General features: G+C 34.8%; 2 protein-coding genes across 2 annotated transcripts; one reads left to right on the top strand and one right to left on the bottom strand.

Moving 5' to 3' along the window:
* The first annotated feature begins 2,891 nt into the window (after positions 1-2,891).
* On the top strand, positions 2,892-10,341 carry LOC119984671 (survival of motor neuron-related-splicing factor 30-like). The gene is made up of 8 exons (XM_038828739.1): positions 2,892-3,096; positions 3,991-4,059; positions 4,749-4,865; positions 5,147-5,229; positions 5,336-5,411; positions 6,420-6,596; positions 9,419-9,547; positions 9,714-10,341. Exons 1-8 carry the CDS (start codon positions 3,016-3,018, stop codon positions 9,876-9,878), a joined length of 897 nt encoding a protein of 298 aa, XP_038684667.1. The 5' UTR covers positions 2,892-3,015; the 3' UTR covers positions 9,879-10,341.
* A 10,254-nt stretch (positions 10,342-20,595) lies between these two features.
* LOC119983407 (forkhead box protein O3B-like) lies at positions 20,596-21,026 on the bottom strand. The gene is made up of 2 exons (XM_038827094.1): positions 20,852-21,026; positions 20,596-20,798 (listed from the first exon to the last, which is right to left on the bottom strand). The coding sequence occupies exons 1-2, from the start codon at positions 21,024-21,026 to the stop codon at positions 20,596-20,598; spliced, it is 378 nt and encodes a 125-aa protein (XP_038683022.1).
* Between the last annotated feature and the right edge of the window lie 4,814 nt (positions 21,027-25,840).

Genomic DNA, 25,840 nt, shown 5'->3' with positions numbered 1-25,840 from the left:
GGTCAAGGAACATGATGATGGGTGATATCACCTTTCTCCTCCCTCTAAGTAGTTGGGTGGGGGTGAATAAAGTACATGTATAACAAATGAAAGCAAGTTTTCATTGGTTAGTAGTGGCTTGCATAAAAACTAAATCCTTAGTGAAGGTGATTGGTGTGTTCACGACTATGACTAGGATTTTTTTTGTGGGATTGTGGAGGAGGCGGGGGTTCTATGTGACACACATCCTTATTTTTGAAATCATAGTTATCTCGGTGCGTTTTTCTTCCTTAGTTTCAATGAAAGATAACACCAACGGAATCTTCACAGACTTGGTTACTTGATTATAAACAAAATGGTATACAAAAGTAAGACACCTTAAGAAATATGAGATACATTATTAGTATAAATGGTTCTCATGTAAATTTATTAAAAAGAAAATAGCGTAATAGTATTTTATGAATCATTCTTTATTAATAAGTTTTTCTAAGGGGCAATTATAAATAGATCCACAATTAGGAAGACTTGTTACGCTAAGGACAAAAAAAAATAATTATAAGGACACAGTTGATTAAATGACATAGATGTCCCTTTTATTTAATAAAATTACCTAATTCTATGTGTGCCTCTCTCTACCACATTTTCTCCACGCTCACATCATTACCAATTTTGACATTTTTCTTTTTTAACAAAATTTCAAAACGATTTATCTCTTGATACCCTTGAGTTTTAACACCTACGAGTGTCCCATTTTACACTTGTTGTCAGGGCCTAACCAGTGGACCCCACAGAAAAGTCCGCACTAGAGAGAAACAAAGAATCGTTAGTTCAAATGGTTAAGTTGGACGTTTGAACCTTTTAGGCTTTTAGTGTAAGTGCGTGGGAGGTCGCAGACCCACTCTAACGCGATTTGACGTTACTTCCGCACTGAGTTTCGGCTCAGGACTTAATTGATCTATGTGGTTACTATATGGTTTAATTATTATATATATATATTTTTAATTTTTTTTCTTTCTGGGTTTCAACATTCATTGATGTCTTTAATATTCATCTTCGTTGGTATTTTGTGATTTGCAGACATTCTTGGTCATTATCACTGGCGACAAGTAAGTCTTTATCAGAATGCATATTCTCAATTCAAGATAGATTAAGACAAGTTTAACATTACTCTCAAAAATAATTATGTTTTGGTCTATTCTTGCAAATAATTAGTTAATTATTTATTTTTAAAAGGGGGGAGGGGGGGCGGAGAAAGCGGAAGAACTCCTCTGATAGTGTGAAGGAGAGAATGGAACTAAGTTATAATGCATTGTGATATTAGGAACTAACACAGAAGTGTTACACTTGTAATAGTTTAGCGATAAAACGTTCATTTTTGTCAAAAATAACCAATCGATACCACGTCAGTTGGTATCAGAGCGAGGAGTTGAACTTGGTTCAATGGTTAATTACGAAGAAGGAAACCATATCCGCGATGATGGTCGTGAGGTTGAGGCTATTTGGGAAGCACTTGATTCTAAGAGACAGCAGATGGATGAGTTACGCAAGATGCTTACCAGTTCATTTCCTGCTGAGGAGTTAGCCCCATAGGAATATGTGCCCAAACCTATATATGGCAGAGATAGTGGTAGATTGAATCTTGATCACCATATTCTTGCTTGTTCTCATCAATCTCCAATGCTAGAAGATTCAGATTCGGAGAAGAATAATGATGTAAGTATAATCTAAATTCATGAAGAGATTAATTGCTAGAAATGATGGATAGTTGAATCTTATCTTTTCTTTGAGTTTCAACTATAGGGATTGACTAACACCAAATTTTTATTAACACCTCCAATCAGGAACTTAGTGAGGATTCAGAATGAGGGGGACTTATTGTGAACTTTTTTCATTTTTTGGAAGCATTATATGATAGTTTCATTATTTACACCATTCAACACTTTTCTTTTTTCAATATATACAATCAAATTATCATTTCATAATCGATTTCCCATTTAACTACGGAAATGACTCTTCAGTATTTTTCACTTGAGTCGGAAAATCCATCTCATATGTATATATATATATAAAATTTTTGAAAAATCAAGGACCCCTCATGTATATATATATTTTGAAATTGTAAGGTATATGACTTGAAGCCCAAAAGAAACTCTCCGGCGATTTTCACTCTCAGCCACTGACATTTCAAAATTAATATTGATATTGATTCAAAATTCTTAATGGGTAACTTTTTCTGGTTAGATCACCACTCACTCAGTAGTCGTATAATTTCGAATGTTTTTTTGTGTTCATAAGAAGAATTTATTACGACTTTGAAAGTATGACTTTCTAAAACCAGCAAATATAACAAGACTCAACTAATGGCATGAGAATTTCCCAATAGAGGAATCAAGAACCGGATGAGTTATGACTGTTCGACCACACTAATATCAAAAACACAGCTCCGATGTACAAACTTTGTGCTTGATTTGCCCTTTAAAATATTCAATTATGTGGGCATTCAAGTATTCTTTCCAATGTCAAAAAAAAAAATCGTCTTAATTAGAGCTCAATCGAGTGAGTTATGGCTTTCAAGATACACTAATGTCAAAGAAATATTTGAATGTTGAAATTTAGAACTAAAACAATAATTGAGGGTGTTATGGTCAATAAAAAAGAAAATTTAAATATTTTATCTTTAATAGAATAAATATTATCCACTTATGAATATTATGGGTTGAAGAAAATTAAAGTGTACCTATTGAAATAAAAATTTATTTTGAGTTATTTATTAATTATTCGTTTAAAAAATGACAATAGAATTTTATGAGAATTTGGAAAGTTTGTGGGTGGAGTTACTAATATTACCGAAAGGTAGGGGTTAAATGTACTTTCACACTTCTCTGCTTCCAATTAAAAAGCTAGAGATATGCCAACTTCAAACACTTTCGCGTGTTCTAACTTCTATCTCGTCTTCCCTTTCCCTCTCCATCTGAGATAAAATTGAAAATTGCGAACAAAATAAACGAAATATATTCATAAATTGAAAAAATTTTGATGCAAGGAGGCGGAGGCGAGGAAGTGAGCATGGAGGAGCTCGCTTCCAATCTTTCCACCTACAAAGAGCAACTCCATCAGGTGTCGCTTTTAGATTTCTTTTGTTCGCTTTGAATATAATTTCTGTTGCTTGTCTTTCTTAAATTTTATGGATTCATGGTGTTAGCAGATCAAGAAAAGTGTTCTCTGGCCCCCTTTTGAATCCCTTTCACCCTGAGTCGAATGGAATTAGGGTCCTTTTGGGATATCGAATAGGGTTTATTATTTAATTTCGATTTCAATTTAGTTTTCTTTTGGGCTTAAAGTCTGCTTTAAGTATAGGAGTTCAGTTTGTATGATACTTGCTCCCTTCCCCTTGGGTTCTTGGTTCATCTGTATTGAATTTCGATTTTCAGCTGGAATTAGGGTTTTGCATCTACCTTGCTTAATTGTTGGGCGAATTTTGGATTTTGCATTTTCTTGTGATTTTACTGATGAGAAATTTTGGAAGAACCTACCTTGTAGAAAGAAATGGATTGGTCCGATTGGAATTTTTGCTGAAATAAGGTTTTATGTGTCACTATGAGCATTTGCCTGAACCCTAGGCCAAGTTTGTGAGGAAGGATTTAAATATGTGATAATGGCTGCTTACAGCTTACATATGTTTGGTTGGTGGACTAGTTGAGGTTGTGACTATGATGGGCATACAAAGAGGTTGTTTCTAATGCCAAATGTGCGTGCTTGTTTGTACATGAATCCAGTAACTGTACTCATTCTCAATGTGGCGTATTGAAAAGTTCAGGAAAAAAAATATCGTGTTTGCCCTTACAATTTTGAATTTTTGCATATATATTTTCTGCCTTTAGGCTGAACCTTGGTTTATCAGTAAACAATTATTTAAAACTTTATATTTTCCTATGTTCCATAGACGCTAAGGTGAATAAAATCTAACCATATATTCTATATGCATAAGACACTTCCCTGTTTTTGGTTCAGGTCTGTCAACTTTTGGCAAATGATCCTGGAAATTCTGAATATGCGGATATGGAGAAGGAGCTGCAGGAGGTGATGCTTATAATTTTCGTTATATTGATAGCCAGCTTCTCATTTCTTGTTTTAGTTTATTCTTTGAAATTATTTATTGAATGTTTGGGTTACATACTTACATCTCTTTCTATTTTGTTATTTTTAGTTTTGTCCCAGTTAAAATAATTGCATGGTCAAACAACCGACTTTCTCTCTATTAGTAAAGGATTCATAAAGCCCGGTATAGATGTCACCTTCTAGGTGTCTAGGTTTTTATGCCAGTACTTCTCTTTCTTTCTTGCCTTTTCCTCCTCTATGTTGAAGGAATCAACATTCTGATCAAACAGGAAACTTTAGTTAGCTGCTAATTGGCTTCCGTGGAGATTTGTTTTCGTAAGCATTGAAAAGGTGAGGATGGCCTTTATGCTAAATAAAGTTGACACTTGATACGCTCGAGAAATGGGAACACCATGAAGAGTGTAGAATACTGAGAAAATATTGGTAATATATGTACGAATTTAGAACTTAATTTAGATGCCCATCACTACTATCTTCATTCATTTGCAGGTTTGCTGTGTGTTGTGACGGCCAGCCTGCTCCACTCTCTCACCTGATGAAAGATGTTCACACTTTCTTTCTAAGTTTGAGTTTTAACATCGAATACCTCTTATAATGTTTAAAATTCTTTTGGTATTATAGCCAACTTGGCTAAACTTATGGGGATGCAGGTAATTGCATTGACAGAAGAGCTCCTTTCAACTGTTCGGCAGAATGAGATATCACCTGATGTGGAGCCTAGAGCCAGTGAGTCTCCTACTTTGCCCTATGCTAAAGGGAGCAAAATGGTAAATTATATTCCTATTTTTCTTAGTAAATTTTTATTTGTTTACAATTTTCATTTGGTTGGAGCAAAGGCAAGATTGTATTCTGGCAATTATATGTCACTGACGTGCATGGGCATTCTTGAAGTTGCATACTTTTACCTTTGGTTTGCTTCCCATTATCATCCCCCATATTGCTGAACCAATCCATAGATCTGCAGTATGAGAGCTCTTTCTCCTTTTTTAATCAAACTATAAGATGTTTTCCCCTTCTGCTTATTCTCGTCCCTTTTCTTGTCAATTAGGAATTAGGAAGTGTTTCTGAAGATCCTGAAAAGTTTCCCGTTGGCACAAAAGTCCAGGCTGTTTGGAGTGAAGATGGTGAATGGTATGTCAAAAGTAAATAAAAAATTCTAGCCATCTCAATGTGTATGTTTTCCATTTGTTTTACCTTTTTTTCTCCCTTGTATGTGTTTGATTAGTTGAATGTTCAGGTATGATGCTACGATTGAGGCTCTAACTCCAAATGGGTATTATGTTTCCTATGATGAATGGGGAAATAGGGAAGAGGTATGTTTCTGGTCGCTACTATTTTGAAATGCTAGTATTTCTCTTAAAGAAAGCCAAGTTGAATGTTTAGTTAATACTTTGATTTGATATAGTGACACCTGTTCATGTCAATGGTGTGTTTGTTCTAGTTTTAAACTACTAGGGTGATAGCATAGTGTTAAATTTCTCTAGGGCCAACCCATATGGACTCTAAAGGTCTTGAGTTTGATTCCCATTGAGAGCAATATCCTTGTAGCCACTCATTGGGCTTTGGCCCGACTTACCCTTTCGTCAAGGGGGAAAATTCTGTGCGTGTGGCCTAACGGCCTGAAAGAGGCGCCTATGGCATTTTTATGGGCCATGCCCGGCATAGGAACATAATTAGGGCTTTACACTCCTAGCCCATATCATAGAAAAAGTAATTTAGGCCCACAATATCAATTTTTCCATCTAACAGTGGGCCATGTCTCATGACAAGCAGTGAAGTTGGACCAGGGGTGTTTAAATTTTGAAGTGGTTATTACGAGCAAAATGTTAATTATATGCATTTGTTTAAGGACAAGTTTCTCTTTGTTTTATTTTTATTATCATTATTTTGTTATATAACTTGGTTAATGATATGTAATGAAATTTGGTTGATATTTTAATTTTTAAAGATATATATAATATATAAATATATTTATTTATTTTTATATGAATATATATAATAATATTTAATTATAGTAGCCGTATCCAGCTGCACCCGTATCCTAGTTTTTGGGAGAATTGACTTATCCCCGCACCCATATTGGTGCTTCTTAGTCTAGAAGTCAACCAAAAAAAACAGCTTGTAGGAGTAAGACCTGCATATTTGTAATTGCTAAGATCTTTTTTCATTACTCTCTCGTACTCCCCCCACCCCCCAAGAGAATTCCTATCCTAAAATTTTATTACTGTTAGTAATATATTAAAAGTGTTTACAATCACTATATTCTGTTAGTTTCAGGGCTAGAACGGTGAATTTAATATGATTATTTTCAATTATTCCAGGTGGATCCTGCCAATGTAAGGCCAGTTCAGTACGATGCTTTGCTGGAAGCTGAAAGGGTAGCCGAAGCAACAAAACAGGCTATCAAGCGGAAGATTGCGCAAGCTGCATCTTTTGACTTTCAGTCTCGAAGCTTACCAGCAAAGCTCCGTATAGAGTCAGATGATCCTGAGGAAGTGGTAAGCTATGTTCTTTTATATAACTTGTAATATATTCTTGGGAAAAAATTCCTTGTTTTTCTGATATCTTTGAAGGATAAGTTATGTTGATCTTCTAGGTTTCAAGAGTTGGCTGGGGATAGCACCTTGCAGCTTTGGTCCAAAATGACTTGAAATTTACCTAGGTGTTGGGTGTTGGGAAGGGGGGGGGGGGTGTTTCCCTGTTTTGTGTGGTGGGGGGGTGAGGTGATCCTAAGTAATTCTAGATCTGCAGAGCCTGAGGCATGCAGTTACCTCTTTTAAAAAAAAGAGGAAATTGTGTTTCTTAACGTGCCCTTAAGTCAAATCTGATGAAACATGCATTATTGATGATGGTGTCAAAATGAAGATAAAGCAGTTTTTTTTTTTTTTTTTTTTCTGATGAAGATAAAGCAGTTATGAGTTAGTTTGTGAATGATGTAAAGATAAGTTAGTGTAGTAGCACTAATGATGTGAAGATAGGGTGGTTTAGTGGTGCTAGTGGTGTTATGGCAGTAATGGTGATAGTTACAAACTTACAATAATTATAGTGCCGTTGTGATATGGTTGGTAAATGGTAATGGTAGCAGCTGTCATGGGATTGCTTCTATTGGTGGTAATGGTAGCAGCTGTCGTAGGATTGCTTCTATTGGTGGTAATGGTAGCATTTAATGCTTCTGATAATGTTGGTGAAAGCAGAAATCTCTCAAATATTGTAGATCAGTGGCGGTGATCTATATGGCAATGGGCGGCTGTTGTATACCAACTAGCTTTTTTTTAATGCAAGAAGGATGTTATTAATTGGAGCACCAAGGTGGTGCAAACAAATGGCCTTCCCAAATAGTGGTATTAGTGATAATGAAGAACTTGTTTTGTATCTTGCAGAATGAGGTTCCATTTTTTGTTTGTTTTAATAGCAGTTCTAGCGGAAATTAAATTTTGTTTATTAAATTCTGTACTTCTTTTATTGAATGGCTGATTGCAAAGAGTCTTAAAAAACTATCTTAAAATTGCACTTTTTTAATTGAATGGCTGCTTGCAAAGTCTCTTTAAAAAGCTATCTTTTTCTACGGTTTGTTTATTCTCAATTATTGATTATAAAAAAAAGATAAGAATCCTAGCTGCTAGTGCTCATTAAAAGTTGCATGCTATTCGTAAGCCGTTTTTATTTAATTCTTTTTAAAAGATAAATAGCTAATGAACTTTTTCTAATGTACTTCTTCTAGACGGTTGGGAAAAAGCTCCTCTGAGGCATGAACTTTGATAAGTTTGGCATATATAGGGATGGGGCCATTCAGACCCTTGCCGTGATGGCAGGGTGTTGAGGAGTCGGCCATTGAAGTAGTGGTGCTCTTCCATAAAACATATATATTTGTGTCAATTTCCTTCAGCTTCTCCATGTAGTCTTTTGCAGCACCTTGTTTCTATAACAAACCATTGAAAAAAATGCTACTAGTTCACCTAGAATCACCGATTAGGATTACCTCTTCTTGACATCTGCAACTGTAGCCTCATCCCTATCAAATCCATCAAATGGTTTTATGTCTGAGACATTAGATGTTTGACTCACTTGTAAATCAGTGGGTTCTTCAATTTGTTCACGTCTAATTAGTCCAACTAAGGCATGCATAACCTTTGTTTCTCAATGGTGAGTTTTGAACTTTTCAGCAGATAAAATGCCAGTTAGAATGAGATTGCAAACCTTGCCATTGCTAGATGCATGTGATCAAAAAATTTGTGACTCCACTAATTCTCCTTTTATATTTTGATTCTGTCATCACCTTCCTCTCAACTAAGTCTCCTACTGGTTACACCTCCACATCTTACTCTTCATCCATATAATCATCAAATGTTGGTTTCGATAATTCCTCTCTTTCATCATCAGGCTCAATAAAGTTTATAATCTCTTGGTCATGCATGAGAAGTGTCACTTTTTTTCTTTTTTTTCCCTTGGACTTTTTTGTTCAAAATAATTCTCTAGACTAGTCTTCCATTTTAAATAATCTCCAGTATGCATCTTCCCCATAAAATCAGCAAGTTCAATTTTAATTCTTCTGCCAGTTAGTTTAAGTTAACAGTCTAGCATTTCCTCCATTCTACCTTGTATCACTTGTTTATCAGCTCCAGCCTCATGGAGGGGTTTCTCATCGTCGGAGTTATCCACCTTGGGCACTACCTTGTCATATACTCAAGTGTGTATGGTAATTGTCTGGAATCTCTAAACAAAGCTTCCGTGTGTTTCCATCCCTGAAGAGCTTGCACAGCCACACCAAATTTTTAATCACAAGTTAAATACAACGTATTTATGAGATTCTAGTTTTCGTATTTGAAAAGCTTTGAGATTTTTATATTACTAGTTTGATGGGCTACTTGTGTTTCCCGTGACAACCGTAAGGCAAAGTGCAGAAAGCAGAAATTGTATTCAGTTAACATTAAATAGGATGCATGTATTTTTTTCGTGAATGTGTTTTCCGCCTATGATTTTCATTTGGAGGTCTGGAAAATTTGTTATTAACTTTTGCTATTCATGCCTTTTATCTGGGCTGTGGTGAACGTAGAAGCATTTGCACTTTGCTTTACCCTTATCAATAGTCTCTCTTATAATGTACCCACTGGTGTGTTTTAATTTTTTAAGATAACCTGAGACGGGTTCGATCAGTTATAATTTATACCTTTTTCCTACAGAATGAGGTTTATCTGATTGCCCACCATATTGATGCTGTTGTTAAGCAATGGTTCCCCCACCCCCCAATACACATTCAGACACTCATTGGTATAATTATGTAATGCTCTCTTTGCTAATTCGAATTCCACCCCATCTGCAGAAAGCTGCCAAGCGCAAGAAGATTCATTCTTTTAAGTCGAAGATGCGGATGGAACAACTCGAGGTAACTCAAAATAAGAGGCAGAATGCTTGGCAGCAGTTCCAGACAACCAAAGGCAGGGCTAAGAAGGTATGTAGGAGCAAGACAGAAATCAGTGATGAATAATTATTCGTTAAAGTTGGTATTTGGTTTGCACTTACAGAGTGTGCAAACTGGCAGTTGATCAGTAGGAATGGATACTATTTTCACTTATTTGCCACATTTTGTTGATGTATACTTGTTTTCACATTTGTAGATTGGTTTCTTTTCGGGACGTAAGCGAGAAAGCATCTTCAAGTCTCCTGAAGATCCCCAAGGTAAGGTTGGTGTGACTGGAAGTGGGAAAGGTCTGACAGAGTTCCAAAGAAGGGAAAAGCACTTGCATCTCAAGGGTGGTGGAAATGAGCAAACTGATGAGTAGAGTGCAATGAGGTCCTGCTAGGCTGCTATCCTTTTCGTTTACCTCACATGTACCTGCTTCGTTGGTCATATTGACACCCAACTGGTTCCATGTAGAGTTTTGGATATGCGAAGTGTCAATTTAGAAATCCCTGGTGATTCTAATTGGTTATAGCATATGGCTTCCTGGCATATACATGCTTAGAAAGCAGAGTTGTATCATAGATATGTTTTTTTTTTTTTTTTTTCCTTTTATATTCATGGATGTTGGAAGGGAAGTTTATGTTTGGGTTATAACTTGCAGAGTTTGGGGTTTCCTTGTGTCCAGCCCGCGGGTTTTGATAGGTTGACCCACGTCCCACCGGACCAAGAAATGTATTGAAATGGGGTGGCATGCAATCAAATTCACATAGAAGTCTCTCCTGCACTTGAGCATTACCCCTTTTGAACATAATTTTAACATATGCAGAGTTTATGCAGCAGAATCATTTTATTTTTTTTGGGGTGGGGGTTGTGGTATATTTGTCTTCTATGGTACCCCCACAAGTCTAAACAGAGAATTTTGTGTGGTAAGGCTTAAATGCAGGAGCTTCAATTTAACATATTAAGAAGTGGGAACACAGATGGCATTGGACCGCATGGAAAGGAACTGGAGAATGGGAAGAACAAATGATGGGCATAAGCTAATTGATTGACTGACTTTTTAACTGTGGTGTTTAAGGTTTTGCCTTTAACTATTTGTTTACATGCGTTGGATATTCGTGGAGAGGTTTTGTGGTGCCAAACTTCAATTGGTAAAGCTATATATCATCAGCATTGTTGATGAGTGTTTTATGCCTCCAAATCCAAAATGGTGGGAAAAAAAAAAGTTCGCGACAACATTATTAAGCTTTGAACAACTCACAAAAAGGCATTCCTCACATTGACAAATAAGTATCCATGAAAATGTCAATTACATCACTACCCTTGTTATATATCAGTTCATGTTGAAACAGTAACATGAAAGAAAATGTCTCAAATCCAGACGATTCCAGTTTGCTACACCACCGCCAGTCGTTAGACTCCCCTTATTGATATGCACAATGCCCAATCAGATTCCGTCCAAAAGGGAGACTCGAAGTTGACCCGTTTTGTTTGCGTAATGTTAATGTTTCAAACTGTAACATAGACATTAAAAAGTTCATCTACGTCATATAATGATAATATTTTGATTGTATAGTTTTACAGTTTCAAAACATAGAGGACTAAGAAAATAAGTCAAATTATTTGATTGTATAATCTTACATTTTCAAAATTGTAACATTATAACTGTACGATTCATATCTCAACTCAGTGCATCTCAGATTACGATATCAGATCTCATATTATATCTCAGATCTAAGAAGATGATGAAGAAGAAGAATAAAAATAAGAAGATAAAGAATAAGAAAACGAAGAAGATGATGGGGGAGGTGCGACGGTGATGGAGGTGTGACGGTGGTGGAGGAGCGACGGTGGAGATGGACATTGGCGGTGGTGGAGGCGGAGGTGCTAGTGGTGAAAATGGAGGGGAGTGGAGATTTCTTAGATTTAGGTATTCTTACGTCTGCCTATTGAAGAAGAATAACAAATATGAGAATATAATATTATTAATTTTTTAAAAGAGACACCTATATGGAAAAGAGATTGATGTGATGAGGACTATTTGCGTCCCATGCTTAACCAAGCACACCATATTCTAAATAAACCCCAGTCTAAAACATAACATTTCTGAGTACACCTCAATTTCAGGTTTTTTCAAATTTTACAGTCTGCACTCCATGATGAACAGTAGAACCAGAAGAGACAATCTCAAAAAACAAAGCATGCAAATAGCAGAACATGAAAATCAAATATAAACATGAACATGTATAATCAATAGAAGTTCAGGTAGCTATGCAGAAGGCATATTCAATATGTTCTACAAAATGCATGTTGAGATTAAAAATCCTACACTGATATGACACTTGTATGATAAGTTAAACTTCACTTGAAATAGTCTTGAGGTAACTTCTGATAAGCTTCAGAGGTTACCATATCTGGATCTACAGTTTTTGTTTTGCTTGAACTCTATCTCTATATTGATTTGGAGCACGTTTTTATTCAGATAAAATTGATCTGGATATTATCTAATACTGGAGATGTGATAGGAACAAAGTATTGAAGATTGATATGGACTCTTTGTGGATTAGTTGATGTTGACATGGACTCCTTGTTTATTAGTTGTTGAATAAGAACTAATGTCTATTAATTGACATAGCAGGCTCCTTGGGGAGGCCAGACAGGCAGTTGCCTAGGGCCTCTCATGTGGGAGGGGCCTCACTTTTTATTAAGTTGTATAGTTTTTTAGGTGTGTACAGACAGTACAGTGTACTTGTCAATTGATATAAGAAAAAAACATTTTAATATATTATTATTTAAGAAAACAAGCTCATTAGCCCAAACACAAAATGACACGCTATGTCGCTATCACATATATAAAAATTAAAAGTGTAATTCATTGACCTAGAACTTTGATTGCCGTGTAACAAATCAAATCCAAACCGTACAAGTGACGCCCCTCCCCCATGAGTTATTTGGTTTAGCGTTATTTGATTTCATTTGATGTAATAAATTTATAAGTTTGAGTTGCTTAATTTATTGGATATTGGTGATAATTTATGTGTATTCAAGAACTAATTATATTGCATTTTGAATTTATTAGATATGATGGATTTCAGATTAATAAAAAAAAATTATTTTAGGGGATGGGGGCCTCATTTTCTTAACTTGTCTAGGGCCTCCAAAATGCTAAAGACGACCCTGTTAATTGAATATATATGTGTTGGTTTTTATCTTAATCATGTGCAGCAATTATCTTCAAGATAATCATCTGATCAACATCTGAGATTATCAGAAGTGGTTCGTAGTGTCTATATAAAGCACATCAACATGGAGTGAAGGTGATCGAAGCTTTGAGAGAAAAACCTAGAGAGAAATATTTTGTGCTTCGAGTCTATTTTGTTAGTTTCGTTTTTCCACTCTCCTAGATGTTTTGATGAGTGATTCATATCTGTATTCATTATGAGAGAGTCTGAGTTTCGTGTTTGAGTGCTGCTCTGTTGATTTCTCTGACTGATCCACAGAAGGAAGAAGAAGAGCAAGACTGCACTGTATCGAAGTAACCTACGCTGGCTACCTCAGAAGTTACTTAGATCGTTCTTGAGTACAAAGTCTCTTGGAGGCGTCAAGAGCAATTGCAAATTATCATTGGTGTGTTGATTTGGGGTTAAAGCATACGCTGAGTCAAGTCGTATGATCAAGTCGTAGGTAACGATAGATTGTAAACTTTTCTTCACATAGTGGATTGCTTTCACAGGATGGTCGCTCATAGACCCGAGGTTTTTTCCCAGTAAGGGTTTCCCTGTTAAATTTGTGGTGTTCTTATTTGTTTATTTTTCGCATTGATTTCATGTTACGTTGACTAACAATCTTGGGATAAGAATATTGTATTTTCAATGCATATCCAAGGGTTCTGCAACAGCAAACACCCCTACCCTCTGTCCTGCACCACATTTTGGTCACACAGTACTAACCTATTTCAGAGATTTCATGTTCATAAAACATCCAACTGATAAGCTACCCCACATAGACATCTTAGTTCTCTACATGCATCGCTTGGATGGCCAATAATTAGCTTGAGTGATAACAAACCTCCCTAAAACAGCCCAGCCGTTTGCCAACATCTATTTGGCCATCATTATTTCTTTACGTAAGCTAGTGCAGGAGAAACTTAGGTTGTGCTAGACCAATCTCCATTCTAAGTGAAGAAATGTAAGCAAACGTTAGACAACCTAATCCACAGAGACAGGCATACAACAATACTGAGCATAAAATGGGGAAATGATCTGTCCGACGTCCCCAATACTCCGGTGAAGGCTCCATCGAACACTTCGTTGTTTTGGGGAGTGATGGGTCTGGCGTTGTAGGGGAAGATGGAGCGTGAAGTGAAGAAGGAGAAAGAAGGGATGGAGGGAAATGATATGTGGTAGGGCTAGTTGGGATGTTATTAGATTGAAGATTTTTTGTGATTTTGGGGTGTGTCTAGTCAACTCTAGAGTGCAAATAGTCCTCATCAAAGAGATTTTCAAGTAGACCTATATACCCATAAGTAATAAGTTGTCAAAATGTTACTTATATGGCATTTGCTATTTCTTTTTTAGAGATGTGATGAGGTGTAATTTGAATGAATTAGTTATTGCACTGTGCAATCTATTATTTTTTTTTTGTAAGGCACAAACAAAGCTAAGAAACAGAGGGAGAAAGACCAAAGCAGTGGTCAGGAGAATCATGTTTGGTATCCAACCATAACTGCAATATCGGAAGAAACTGACTGGGAATGCCGTCGGAGAGATTCCCAGCCGCAGCTCATCTGGCGAGACCATCCGCTCAAGCGTTTTGACACCTGCTAATTTGGATGTTAGGGTCTTAATTCCTTTATATTATGTTAGTAATTAAGTATGCATATATCTACTATTAATTAATCAAATTAGTATTAGTATATTAGTAATTATAATAATTTCATTAAATTTATGGATATGATTTTTATTTTGAGAGAATACCAATTGGTCCATAATTTGGAAGACTTATTCCAATAAGGACAATTAAAAAAAATTTGATTATGAGGACACAGGACATTGAATTACATATATGTACATCTACATTTAATAAAATTATAAATTTTAATGAATCATTGTGTTTTCATTTTAGCTCTCCCACATTTTCTCCAAATATGACATCATCAGTTTTGATTTTTTTCTTTTATTAAACGAAACGTTAAGACAATTTATCTTTCAAAATAGATGACGAATTTTGAAAAAAATATTATATATTCTAAATCAGTGAAAAAATCTTTCAAAATAGATCACTCATCAATATATTATGAGATGAAAAAATGTGGCAGAAAAATGTGGCTGAATTTTTCTGCTATGCAGAAGAATTTATCTACAATGTATATAATTTATATGCAGTGCATAAAACTATTTATATACAAATTATATAATTTATCTGCAGAATATATAATTTATATGCAGTGCATAAAAACTATTTATCTGTAGAGCATATAATTTATGAATTAGATATATTGAGGATACTTTGGTTAATAAAAAAATATTTTTAAGTATTTATCTTTAATGGAATAAATCTTATCTATGTGTGGACCTTATGAGTTAAAAAATTAGGGTGGACCTATTAGAATAAAAGTCTGTTTGAAGAGACTTATTGCTAATTAACCTTTTTATTTTTATCTTAATGTTAACAAGTTATATATATGGAGCCAATAAAAATTTGAAGGTGCTGCTCCTGGACCCCGCAAAAATGTCCCCGCATATCCGATGTTGGTTCCCCCTCAATTCCCTTCAAATCTCTCCCCTTAATTTTTTTTTTCTAAACTATCCAAATAAGGGAATTGGTAGAAAACTCACTTTTCCTTCTATTCCCTTCTCCCCAAATTAATCTTTGAATCCAAACACAGTCTGAGAATTCTAAGATGGAATAGTTAGAGGAAACGTGATGAAAAAAACTACTTGTTCTTTCAACATCAAATATATGTGGCTCATGAGGTAATGATATGTTTATGTGCATGTGTGTTGTCTTGAGTTAGTTAACAAGGTAAGAGTTTTTTTACGTTGATTTAGAATATATAATTTGACCACGCTAAAATTAATATGCATATATGTACATGAGAACTCGCGATCATTATCCTTCATATGTGTATTAGGTAAACTCGTGGACCTGCACAATAATTTAAAATTAATACATAAGGAGGACCGATTTGAGTGATATCCAAAATAAATTTAGCACATTTTAATAAATAATTATATATATATAACGACCATATACACCATTTATTTTATAATATTATTAAAAATCACAATTCATTGAGCATTCAGGATAAGAGTAATTCTTTCTCAAAAAAAAAAAGGATAAGAGTAATTCAAGTCCTTTGTTTTGACCAAACAAAGGAAATTTTGTTCAACTTTTCAGGATTTTAATTATACTTTTCAGGATTTGATGCAAAATTCACTATAAGTGGGAAAAAAATAATAAAAATATACTAAGTTTTTGAGTGTAATGCAAAAGAAAATGGTACATTAAGCCAATTTGCCCCCACATCACCAAAGGAAAGAGTCGTATAGTTGCCCCTATAAAATTAAATTCTTTTGATTCCCCCCTCCCCCCCCCCCGGCACTAAATTTATATATTATTGTCCTCTCACACCAAAATTTCTATATTTGCCACTAGGTGTAGTGCTATATTTATTGGTGTTAATTATTACAACTAGAAAATAGAGAATCTCAATATTAACTTTATTGTTTATGAGTATCTTAAGTCAACTAGAAAATAAAAACATGAGAATCTCAATATTAACTTTATTGATTTGGCTTTGCCTGTATGAGTTTCTTAAGTCAACTTACAAAATAAAAACTTTCCATAGTAATTAGTACCATAAATTAACTAGTCATTAATATTTACGAGATGGTATTCAATATTTTGGTTAGAATTAAAATGATACTTTTCCTATTCAAATTCAACTGTTAAGGTAATTTTGAAAAAAAATTTGGTTATTGAATATATATACAGGCTCAAACAAGATTGTAATTTTTTTTGAAGTACTACAAAGAATTACTCTTGTAGTTGGAATCGAATTTTGGGCACACATATTCCTAATCCAGCCGTCGATTACCAATCAAGCCGACTCTCATTGGCTTAACATTAGGTATTATTTAAATTTTTAGATCATATTTCTCTATATATCTCTTTTTCTTCTTTTTATATTTTTAACATCAGGCATCATACAAATTTGTAGGTCAGATTTTTCTGTTTTTAATTTTTAACTTTACTATCTTACTAAATATTTTTTGTAAAAACTAACGAATAACTCATGTTTTAACGAATAAATATATATTTTATAATAAATCAATTTTTTTAAAAAATATATATTTATAAATTAATTTTATATATTTTTTTGTACATCCTTATATTGCTTTTCTTAATAATATATCTTGTTTTAAAAAAATATATATACTTTTAAAAATAGTATATACTTGAAAAGATAAATGAGTACTTAAAGAACATTAATATAAATCAGAATCGGTAAGTCTGAAAGCATCAATATTGTACTTTTAATTTAATTATTTAGAAAGGAAAAAAACACAAGAAAAAAGAAGAAATACTATATATTCGGACTTCTAAAAATTGTATTATAATTATATTAGGATTCCAATTCTTTCCATAAGTAACTTGTTATATTTAATTAATTATTTTTTAAATTTATTGAATCAAACATATTAATCATTTATTACTCAAAAAAACACTTATTAATTTTTTATACACTCAACAAACACATTTGTCAAAATAATATACTATTTTTAACCGTCTATACTTTTTGATTAGCGCTATATGCACCTCACGATTTATAAAGTGTACCCGAAAATATCGTCAAAACTGTCAATCTTATGACACCCCATTGTCCCTACCACAAACACCCAAATCCTTTCGACCATCGCCTCCTTTGTTCTCCTTCATCCAGTCACCCTCAAATGCCCTCGATGGAGGCGTCGATGACGGAGTAAGATGACCAACGACAAGCCCGTATTTGACGGAGAGGACGACTTCTTTGACGACGAAGAGCATGATGAGGAGGAACATGTTAGTTTCACCATGACATTTCTGTTCAATGTTGACATAGGTTAGCTTAACCATTACAAATTTGTCACCTAAGAAATGACATTGCATGTGTTCATTATGTTCACAGTATAAAGTAGTGGAGGTACATTCTCCAGTGGTGATTGAAGTGGACACAACAGAGCATTTTCGGACTGATAAGGTATTTTTGTCGATTTCTTGAAAACAAACAGGTTACATTTCTTAACTTCTTCTTGCTGGATTTTTTGTATTGTGTAGGTTTTTCAGAATAAAGAAGCTATAATTGATTATGCAAGGAAACGAGATCGTAGCCGTGGAATTGTAGTTATAGTGAAAAGGTATGATGTTAATGATCCAAATAGAACCCCTGGGATTTTATTTGACTGTGAGAGAAGTGGTGGTTACAGGGGTAGAGATAATGTGAAGAAAAGGAAGACATCAACAAAGAAATGTGGATGCTCATTCTCCGTCAAAGCACATGTGGTAGACATACTAAATGGTTCATGGAAATTGGTTGTTGTGAATGGGAAGCACAATCATGCACTAGTTAGAACATTTGAAGGTCGATCTTATGATGGTCGTCTAAATAAAGAAGAGAAGGAGACAGCTGAAAGGCTAAGTAAGATAGGGGTTAGGATAAGAGATATTTTGAATTATATCAAATTGAATGATCCAACAAATGCATGAACTATGAAGACATTATATAATGTCAAAACTGCTTTGAGAATCCACGAGACAACAGGAAAATCACATACGCAATAGTTATTCAAGTTACTCACTGAGCATGATTATGTAACCAAGCATTGATTTGAGGCAACAATTGAGGTGGTGAAGAATCTATTTTGGTGCAATTCTACTTCAATCCAGCTTACCAGGGCCTTTCCATTTGTGTTCATACTGAACTGCACTTACAAGATGAACAAATATCTTTTTCCCTTATTGTAGATTGTTGGTGTGACATCCACCAAGAAGACTTTCTCTGTTGCATTTTGTTACAGGAGTGCAGAGAAAGAAGAGAACTATGTTTGGGCTTTAGCTTTAGAGACTTGTTTGATGGTGTAGTGGCTAGTGTGTTCATATGTGATAGAGAGATTGCACTGATGAATGCACTAAAGACTACGTTTTCAAATGCTAAAAATTTGCTATATCGGGTACACATATACATAAACGTGTTAAGCAATTGTGTTGGTTTGTTTCGTCTTAAATCTAAGTTCGATGATTTCATGGTATGCTGGTCTAATATGATGCAATCTTCTACAGAGAATGAGTATGAAGATGCAGTGAAGAATATGCAAACTTAGTTTAAAGATCATCCAAGAGCTTTGAGTTATGTCAATGACTCATGGTTGTTTAAGTACAAAACTTACTTTGTGGCTGCATGGGTTTATTAGTTCTTTCTTCTAGGGAACACCACTACTAACAGAGTTGAAAGTAGCCATTTGAAATTGAAAAAGTACCTCTCCAACTCAGTTGGTGGCTTTGTCCAGTATTTCAATTATTGGAAGAAATTATGCATTCAACCTTTCAATCAAGACCCCAAAGATGAGGTGACAATTGAAGTTGAGATTCAAATTGTCAGAAGGTTATTTGCAACTACAACTCAACCTCAAAAGTCAGAGAATAAGAGACAGCTTCAAACTTTATGCAAGCCAAGCAATACTTCTCTATTAGAACAAAAACCAAAGGTCAATGTGAGGGGGAGAAAGAAGGGGTAGAGGGGGCAAAAAACAGTGGAAAAATCAATGAAGCATGATCCTTCAACCTTTGAGTATGCACAAGAGTCATGTATTTGATGATGTTGGGCAGAGTTAGGTTTCATAAAGTCAGGTTTTGCAGAATCAGAGTCAAGGGCTTCACAAGATCAGGTGTTGAAACAATAGGCAAAACTGAAAAATTCATAGAACTAGGAATGCAAACACTAAAAATTGGGTGTCCCTATTTCCTTATTTCATGTAGCCATATATATCAAATATTGTTGATGTTCCTAGAGATAGCCACTGTGGTTTTAGGGTGGTGGTTGCTTTCTATGGTTGGGACAATAATGGTTGAAAAGTGGTTAGGAGATACTTTGCAAATGAGTTACATAGGTATGGACAACAATATGACAAGCTCATGTATTCTTTTTGTAGCACAACTGCTAATTTCACAAGAGCAATGTTTCACTTTTTCCCACTCAGGGATCTAATGCCATTGGAGTACAAGCAAGATATAGTGGTATTCGAGTACATTAATGACTCTCACTTCGTTAGATTGGAGCTAGCAACAAATAGTCCTATGCCACCAGTCTCAAAAATGTGGTCGAATCATCATCATCCTAATGCAATAGGTTGGTCTTTGCATTTTGCTTCCAGGATTGAGAAATTCACTGCACTTTCTTCCTCAAAGTCGTGAAACATAGCCACTGTGGAGTTGATAGATTGATTGAACATATATTTTTGTTCATTTTTTACAGTTTAGCTGTGACATTGATGTGCTCTGTTTTTGTTCTTATGACGAACATGTCTCTACAACTGTAATTTTGGGATATAGTTAGTTTTTTTTGAAAAAACATGAAAAGGGGTACACTACATAATGTTATGTTTTTAAAGTGAGGTGTATAAAGTTTGGGTGCATATAACATTTATCATACTTTTTAACAATGTTTTTAAAACCAACCCGGACAAGGGATCAAATCACTGATTCAACCAGTGGATCATCGGTCGAACGCAGGTTCAATTAAAAAATAAAAAATATATATTATAATTAAACTTAATGCTAAAAAATAAAAATAAAAATAAATATCAGAATATGATCATCCCAAAAAGTTCTAAAACAAAATTACAAAACTAATTGAAGTTTACATCATGTAGTAAGATAGAACAATACATCCAATGATCCAAAATGTCAAATAACTAAGCCAAATAACCAATACATAGGTTAAAGTTTAAATTCAAACTTTAAAGTTTAGAACTTAACACAATATAACTAACGAACAAAACAAGTAAACAAAGGCATCACATGTCAAATGTCAATTCCAATTTCTAACTCCATGGATTCTAATTAGATGATGGTCCATCTCCGGGTTCTCCCACAACTCTAGTCATTGCTCCAGCCATATCATAAGCCATACTCATATGATCACCAAAACCTCTATCTTCATTAGTAAAGATACCCCCACCTCCAACTTCACTTCGGTTGCCACCAATTCCACCACCATCATCATCATCATCATCAACCAACTCTTCAATATTCAAATCATCTACAAATTAATGATATTCAATTAGGGTCTTATCAAAAGAGAGTAGGCCTCACCATTTGGCCTGCGGACCTGGGCCCGACCCGGGCCGGATTTTACATCGGGCCTGGGCAGCCTGGCCCTATGCTTGGGCGGGTCTGGGCTTGAATTCTGGGGCCGAGCCCTGCTCGAAGCCCGACAGACTGGGCCAAATTCGGGCTGGTCCAAAGCTCGGCCCAAAAACCGACCCATGCCCTGCCCGAAAAAGCCCACTATCTTCCTCCTCACATTCCTCCTCTGCTAGTCTGCTCCTCACAGTGTCATACTAGTATACTACTCTGCCACTGTCAGTTTGCCCGGCTACCCCTTTACAGACTAATCTACACTATAGACTTGACTATACATGCTACAAGCATACATGATACACGACACCTCTCTCAAGTCTCATCTTTGACTAGTGAGTTCTTTCATCTCTCTGTCTCAATCTTGCTTTAATGCTTTGTAGACATCTAGTTTTGCCCTTTGAGTTGCAGCCTTGCAGAGTAATAGAGACCAAAGTTGCAGGTGGCCGTTGAGTTGAACTATTGAAGCAATTCTAAATTCTAATTTATGAGACATCCCACCATTGCTACTTGCTACAACCTCCGTGACTCAACATTCAACCATTACAAATACCAGCCCTTACCCATTCCCATTCGTCACAAATCACATCTTTACAATTTCACTTCTCAATTCTCATTCTCAATCTCACAATTTCTCTCTCTAAAACCCACTTCTATAGTTATACTGCTAGTCTGGTATTGTGCAACACCTCTCACCACGGCACTACTACAGTACCTCTAAAACCCACCATGGCACTACTACAACACCTCTCAAAGCAGATCTAGTATTGTGCTTCCGTTATCCACTAGTTTGAGTGACTGGGGCTGCTGCTCTACTTCGCCACGACAACTTCACGTGTCTGCCTCTCTCTGATCAGATAGTCAGACGGCTTCTTGCTTGGCAGCTTCACGCATCTGCCTCTCTCTGCTCTGAAAGTCTAAATCGTTTGGTGACTCTAGTCTGGTAACATGGTAGCTTCACATGTCTCCACGGCTCCACCTCCACGAGTCCACAAGGACGATGACTGTGACGAAGTTCAACTGTTCTGTTCAAGAGTCAAGAGTTCAACTTCCTTTATCCTAAGTTCCTATCTTATCTATAATCCTAATGGTTGGGTAAATTTCGTTATATCTCTATTCTCTAGTATATATGATATATATGATCTCTTTAAATGTTAGACAATTTTTTAATTTTCTTTTATTAATTAATTCTTATGAATACAGAATATTTGTGATACCGAATTCTTATGAATACATTAATACATTCTTGATACTCGATAGTTGATACTTGTACACTATTAATCTATTATAATTTATAATTGTATTTATATATTTATATGTAACAGACTAACATTACCTATTTGTTTTGTTAGGTTAAAGTGCATTGCAATTTGTAAAAGCACTATTGGCAATTTGGCATCTCATCTTCAACTTATTATAGGGAATTGAATTCTTGGGATAATTTCTTATTTATAAATTATTGCACCTTTAATTTGATTTAGTATAGACCCTAGGCATAATGTTGATAACACCACGATTCCTACCACTATTGATGAGGAGGATGTTACTGTGAAGGAATCCATAAGATCTCCCAGTACTCAACCTCAAACTCAAAATGAGTCTACTTCCACTGATACAACTAGAACTGTTAAAACCCAAAAGCCGACTAGTAGTGCATGAAATTTTTTTGATAGAATTATAATTACAAATCCTAATAATGTTAAAGTAGTGAAAGCAAAATGTTTAACATGTGGTAAGCTATTAAGTGGTGCATCTAGTGGAGGTACTAGTCATTTGATACGTCACTCTGATAAATGTAGACAAAATAGTAATATAGATATCAGAACACAAATGTAATTAAATGTAGATCAAATAGGAAATGTAGCTAATTTTCAATATGATGAATCACATGCACATGAAGATGTAATAGATTATATGGTTAGGGCCGAACAACCATTTACTTTTGTTGAAAAGCATGATTGTACTGATATGATTCAAAGGGGCATTAATCCTCGATATCGTGGTTTTTCTGCCGCTACTGCGAAAAGGGATACTATAAATAAATTTCAAAGTAGATTACTTGAATTGAAGGATTTTTTAAATAATTTTGATGGAAAAACATGTCTTACATCTGATATATGGACTTCTGTCCAAAAAATGAGTTATTTATCATTGACAGCCCATTATATGGATAATGAATGGAATTTGAATAAAAAAATAATTAGTTTCAAAATGTTAGAATCCCCTCATACTGGATTCTCGATATCGAATTTAATTCTACAAGAACTTGAATACTTAGGCATTAGTAGCAAAATATTTTATATTGCACTAGATAATACTAGTAATAATGAAGTTGCTCAAAGAACAATGAGACGCTATCTTACGCTACTTGTAGGTGGAAACTTATTTCATATTCGTTGTTGTGCTCATATTTATAATTTGATAGTTCAAGATGGTTTACACATTTTACATAACTAGAAATATTGTACTATGCATTAATTCATCAGTATCCAGATACGAAATGTTTAAAAATTATTGTGTAAAATTACGCATGAAAAGGAGAAACATTCCACTAGATGTGCCTCATAGATGGAACTCAACATATTTACTATTAAACGTGGCAATAAAATATAGGAGGGTCGTAGATTTATTTCACGAAGAAATGAAAGAAAAATATGGTAGTTCAAATTTACAAGTACCTAGTGATTATGATTGGACAATTGCTGAAGTTATTAGAGATGTTTTAGATGTTTTTCATACTGCTACAAAGATATTTTGTTCAATTTATTATCCTACATCTAGTCGAGTGCTTATGCAATTAACACATATTTGTATGACATTTGATAAATATTCACAAATTGATGCTTTTAAAAATGCTTTGGCAGCAATGAGAGAAAAATTTTCAAAATATTTTGATCCTTTACCAATTTTATTTAGTATTGCTGTGGTTATGGATCCTAGGTGTAAGATTGAAGTATTAGAAGTATGGTTAGAAACATTATATGCTAATGATCAAGAAAAAGTCAAAATACAAATGAATGAAATAAATAATTGTTTGACTCAATTGTATGATGAATACAAAAATCAACTAGGAGAGCATAGGACACCACAAAATGTTACTGGTTCGAGTTCTTCTTCCTTGTCTTCGTCTAGATTCTTAGGAGGATTTCAATTGCTAAAAAGTAGATGAACTCACTCATCTACATCATCTAGTGGGCCAACTTCTTAATTAAAAATGTATCTTCATCAATCTGTGATTGATTTTGATGATAATCCTAATTTTGATATATTAGCCTGGTGGAGGGTACAACAGGGCAGGTACCCTTTACTCTCCAAAATGACTCGTGATATACTAACCGTTTTAGTTTCGACCGTAGCATCAGAAGCAGCTTTTAATGCAGGTGGGAGAGTTATGTCTACAACTCGGAGCAGCCTTGGTCCAACAACTGTAGACGCATTAGTCTGCCTTACAGATTGGAGTTTGACAAATCAAAGATTGTGAGAACATATACGCAAAGCTGAACTTACTGAAGAAATTAACAACTTAAAGTTATCAAGACCGGAATGGATTGAAGTTAGTTCTACCGTTGCTACTTAAGATTGAAGAATAATCATCAATATTAAATTGTATGTGTAGCTAAATAATTATGCATTTATAATCAAAGAAATGAGAGATGCAAATGATTGATAGTATATTGTATATAGGTGCCAACCTAGTTGGGATGTATATATAGTATATACGATGCAATTTTCACCCTCTATAAAATATTGTTCAATTGTATAAAAATTAAAGTAGAATTATGACATTAATCAATTATAAGTAATATGTATTTTTTAAAAAAAGTTAAGGGCTAAGGCCCGGGCTCAGGCTTCGGGCCCGAGCCGGGTCTGGGCCTCATTTTCCCACTCTACCCGGCCCGAGGCCCGAAGATCAAAACCGGGTCTGGGCCCAAAAAAGTTGGGCCGGGCCTGGTCGAGCCCTAAAAGAGAGAAACAAACGATCAAGAACTTAAAAGTATACATATATAAATTATAAAAACGTACATATGACTAATTCTAGCAATAAATCAATTATAACAGCACTTTCCTTTGCACATGCAAGAAATCAATTCCTTTGCAACATATGGAGAGAAATTCATATTCCTTTGCACCAAACCACCATCAAGAAATCAATTATATGTTATAACAATGGAGTAGCATCAAGAAAAACAAATGAATTATAAAACTATGTAACTAACCATTATCATTTGAATTATTTTGGATGGTAAAAGATGCTACTTTTTGACGAAATGTCTCTAGCTCCTTAAGTGTTAAGTTTGGTGGCTCTTCTTCTAGCACCCAACTAGCATTCTCCTCAAATATGTCAAAGTCAAAGGGGGTCATAATTCCGACTTTTATTCTTGCAAAAATTAAATAACGTTACAATGGTTAAATTGTATAAAGTAAAAACAATAGAGAAAAAAAAAACTAAATTCATGCTTCCAAAAAACCATATAATATTCATATACCTTTGTCGCAATCTCAAGTTGTAGTGAACAAAAATAAAATCATTTAACCTTTGATGTTCCAACCTATTTCTCTTCTTCGTATGAATGCACTCAAAAACACTCCAATTACCCTCACAGTCGGAAGAACTGCAAGTTTGGCTCAACACACGAATAACTAACTTTTGCAAATTCGGGGCACTAGATCCGTAGCTATTCCACCATTCATCTACATGATAAACATAAACATAGTCATAGATTTTAAATATACAGAGTCATGGACATAGTCATGCATTTCAAATATACACAAACAGTGATCAATTTACCTGGAAACATGGTACTATAATCACTTACAGCAATACTTCGCCCAAAATCTCCATCTACCATTTTGAAAGTTTTCATTTCACTATAAAACTAGCTACGCAAAGCTGAATTGTTATGAGAATATATCTCAATGACATCTAATAGTCCAGATATAGTG

Source organism: Tripterygium wilfordii, chromosome 18, assembly GCF_013401445.1.
Source record: "Tripterygium wilfordii isolate XIE 37 chromosome 18, ASM1340144v1, whole genome shotgun sequence".
In the NCBI taxonomy this organism is placed as follows: domain Eukaryota; kingdom Viridiplantae; phylum Streptophyta; class Magnoliopsida; order Celastrales; family Celastraceae; genus Tripterygium; species Tripterygium wilfordii.
This window is presented reverse-complemented; position numbering and strand designations above follow the sequence as displayed.

Coding starts and splice junctions, on each gene's coding strand:
- LOC119984671 (XM_038828739.1), top strand. CDS start 3,016: ATGCAAGGAGGCGGAGGCGAGGAAGTGAGCATGGAGGAGCTCGCTTCC. Junction 5,230..5,335: donor TGGAGTGAAGATGGTGAATG/GTATGTCAAAAG, acceptor TTGAATGTTCAG/GTATGATGCTACGATTGAGG. Junction 6,597..9,418: donor CAGATGATCCTGAGGAAGTG/GTAAGCTATGTT, acceptor CCCCATCTGCAG/AAAGCTGCCAAGCGCAAGAA.
- LOC119983407 (XM_038827094.1), bottom strand. CDS start 21,026: ATGGGTCGGTTTTTGGGCCGAGCTTTGGACCAGCCCGAATTTGGCCCA. Junction 20,799..20,851: donor CCAGGTCCGCAGGCCAAATG/GTGAGGCCTACT, acceptor ATTAATTTGTAG/ATGATTTGAATATTGAAGAG.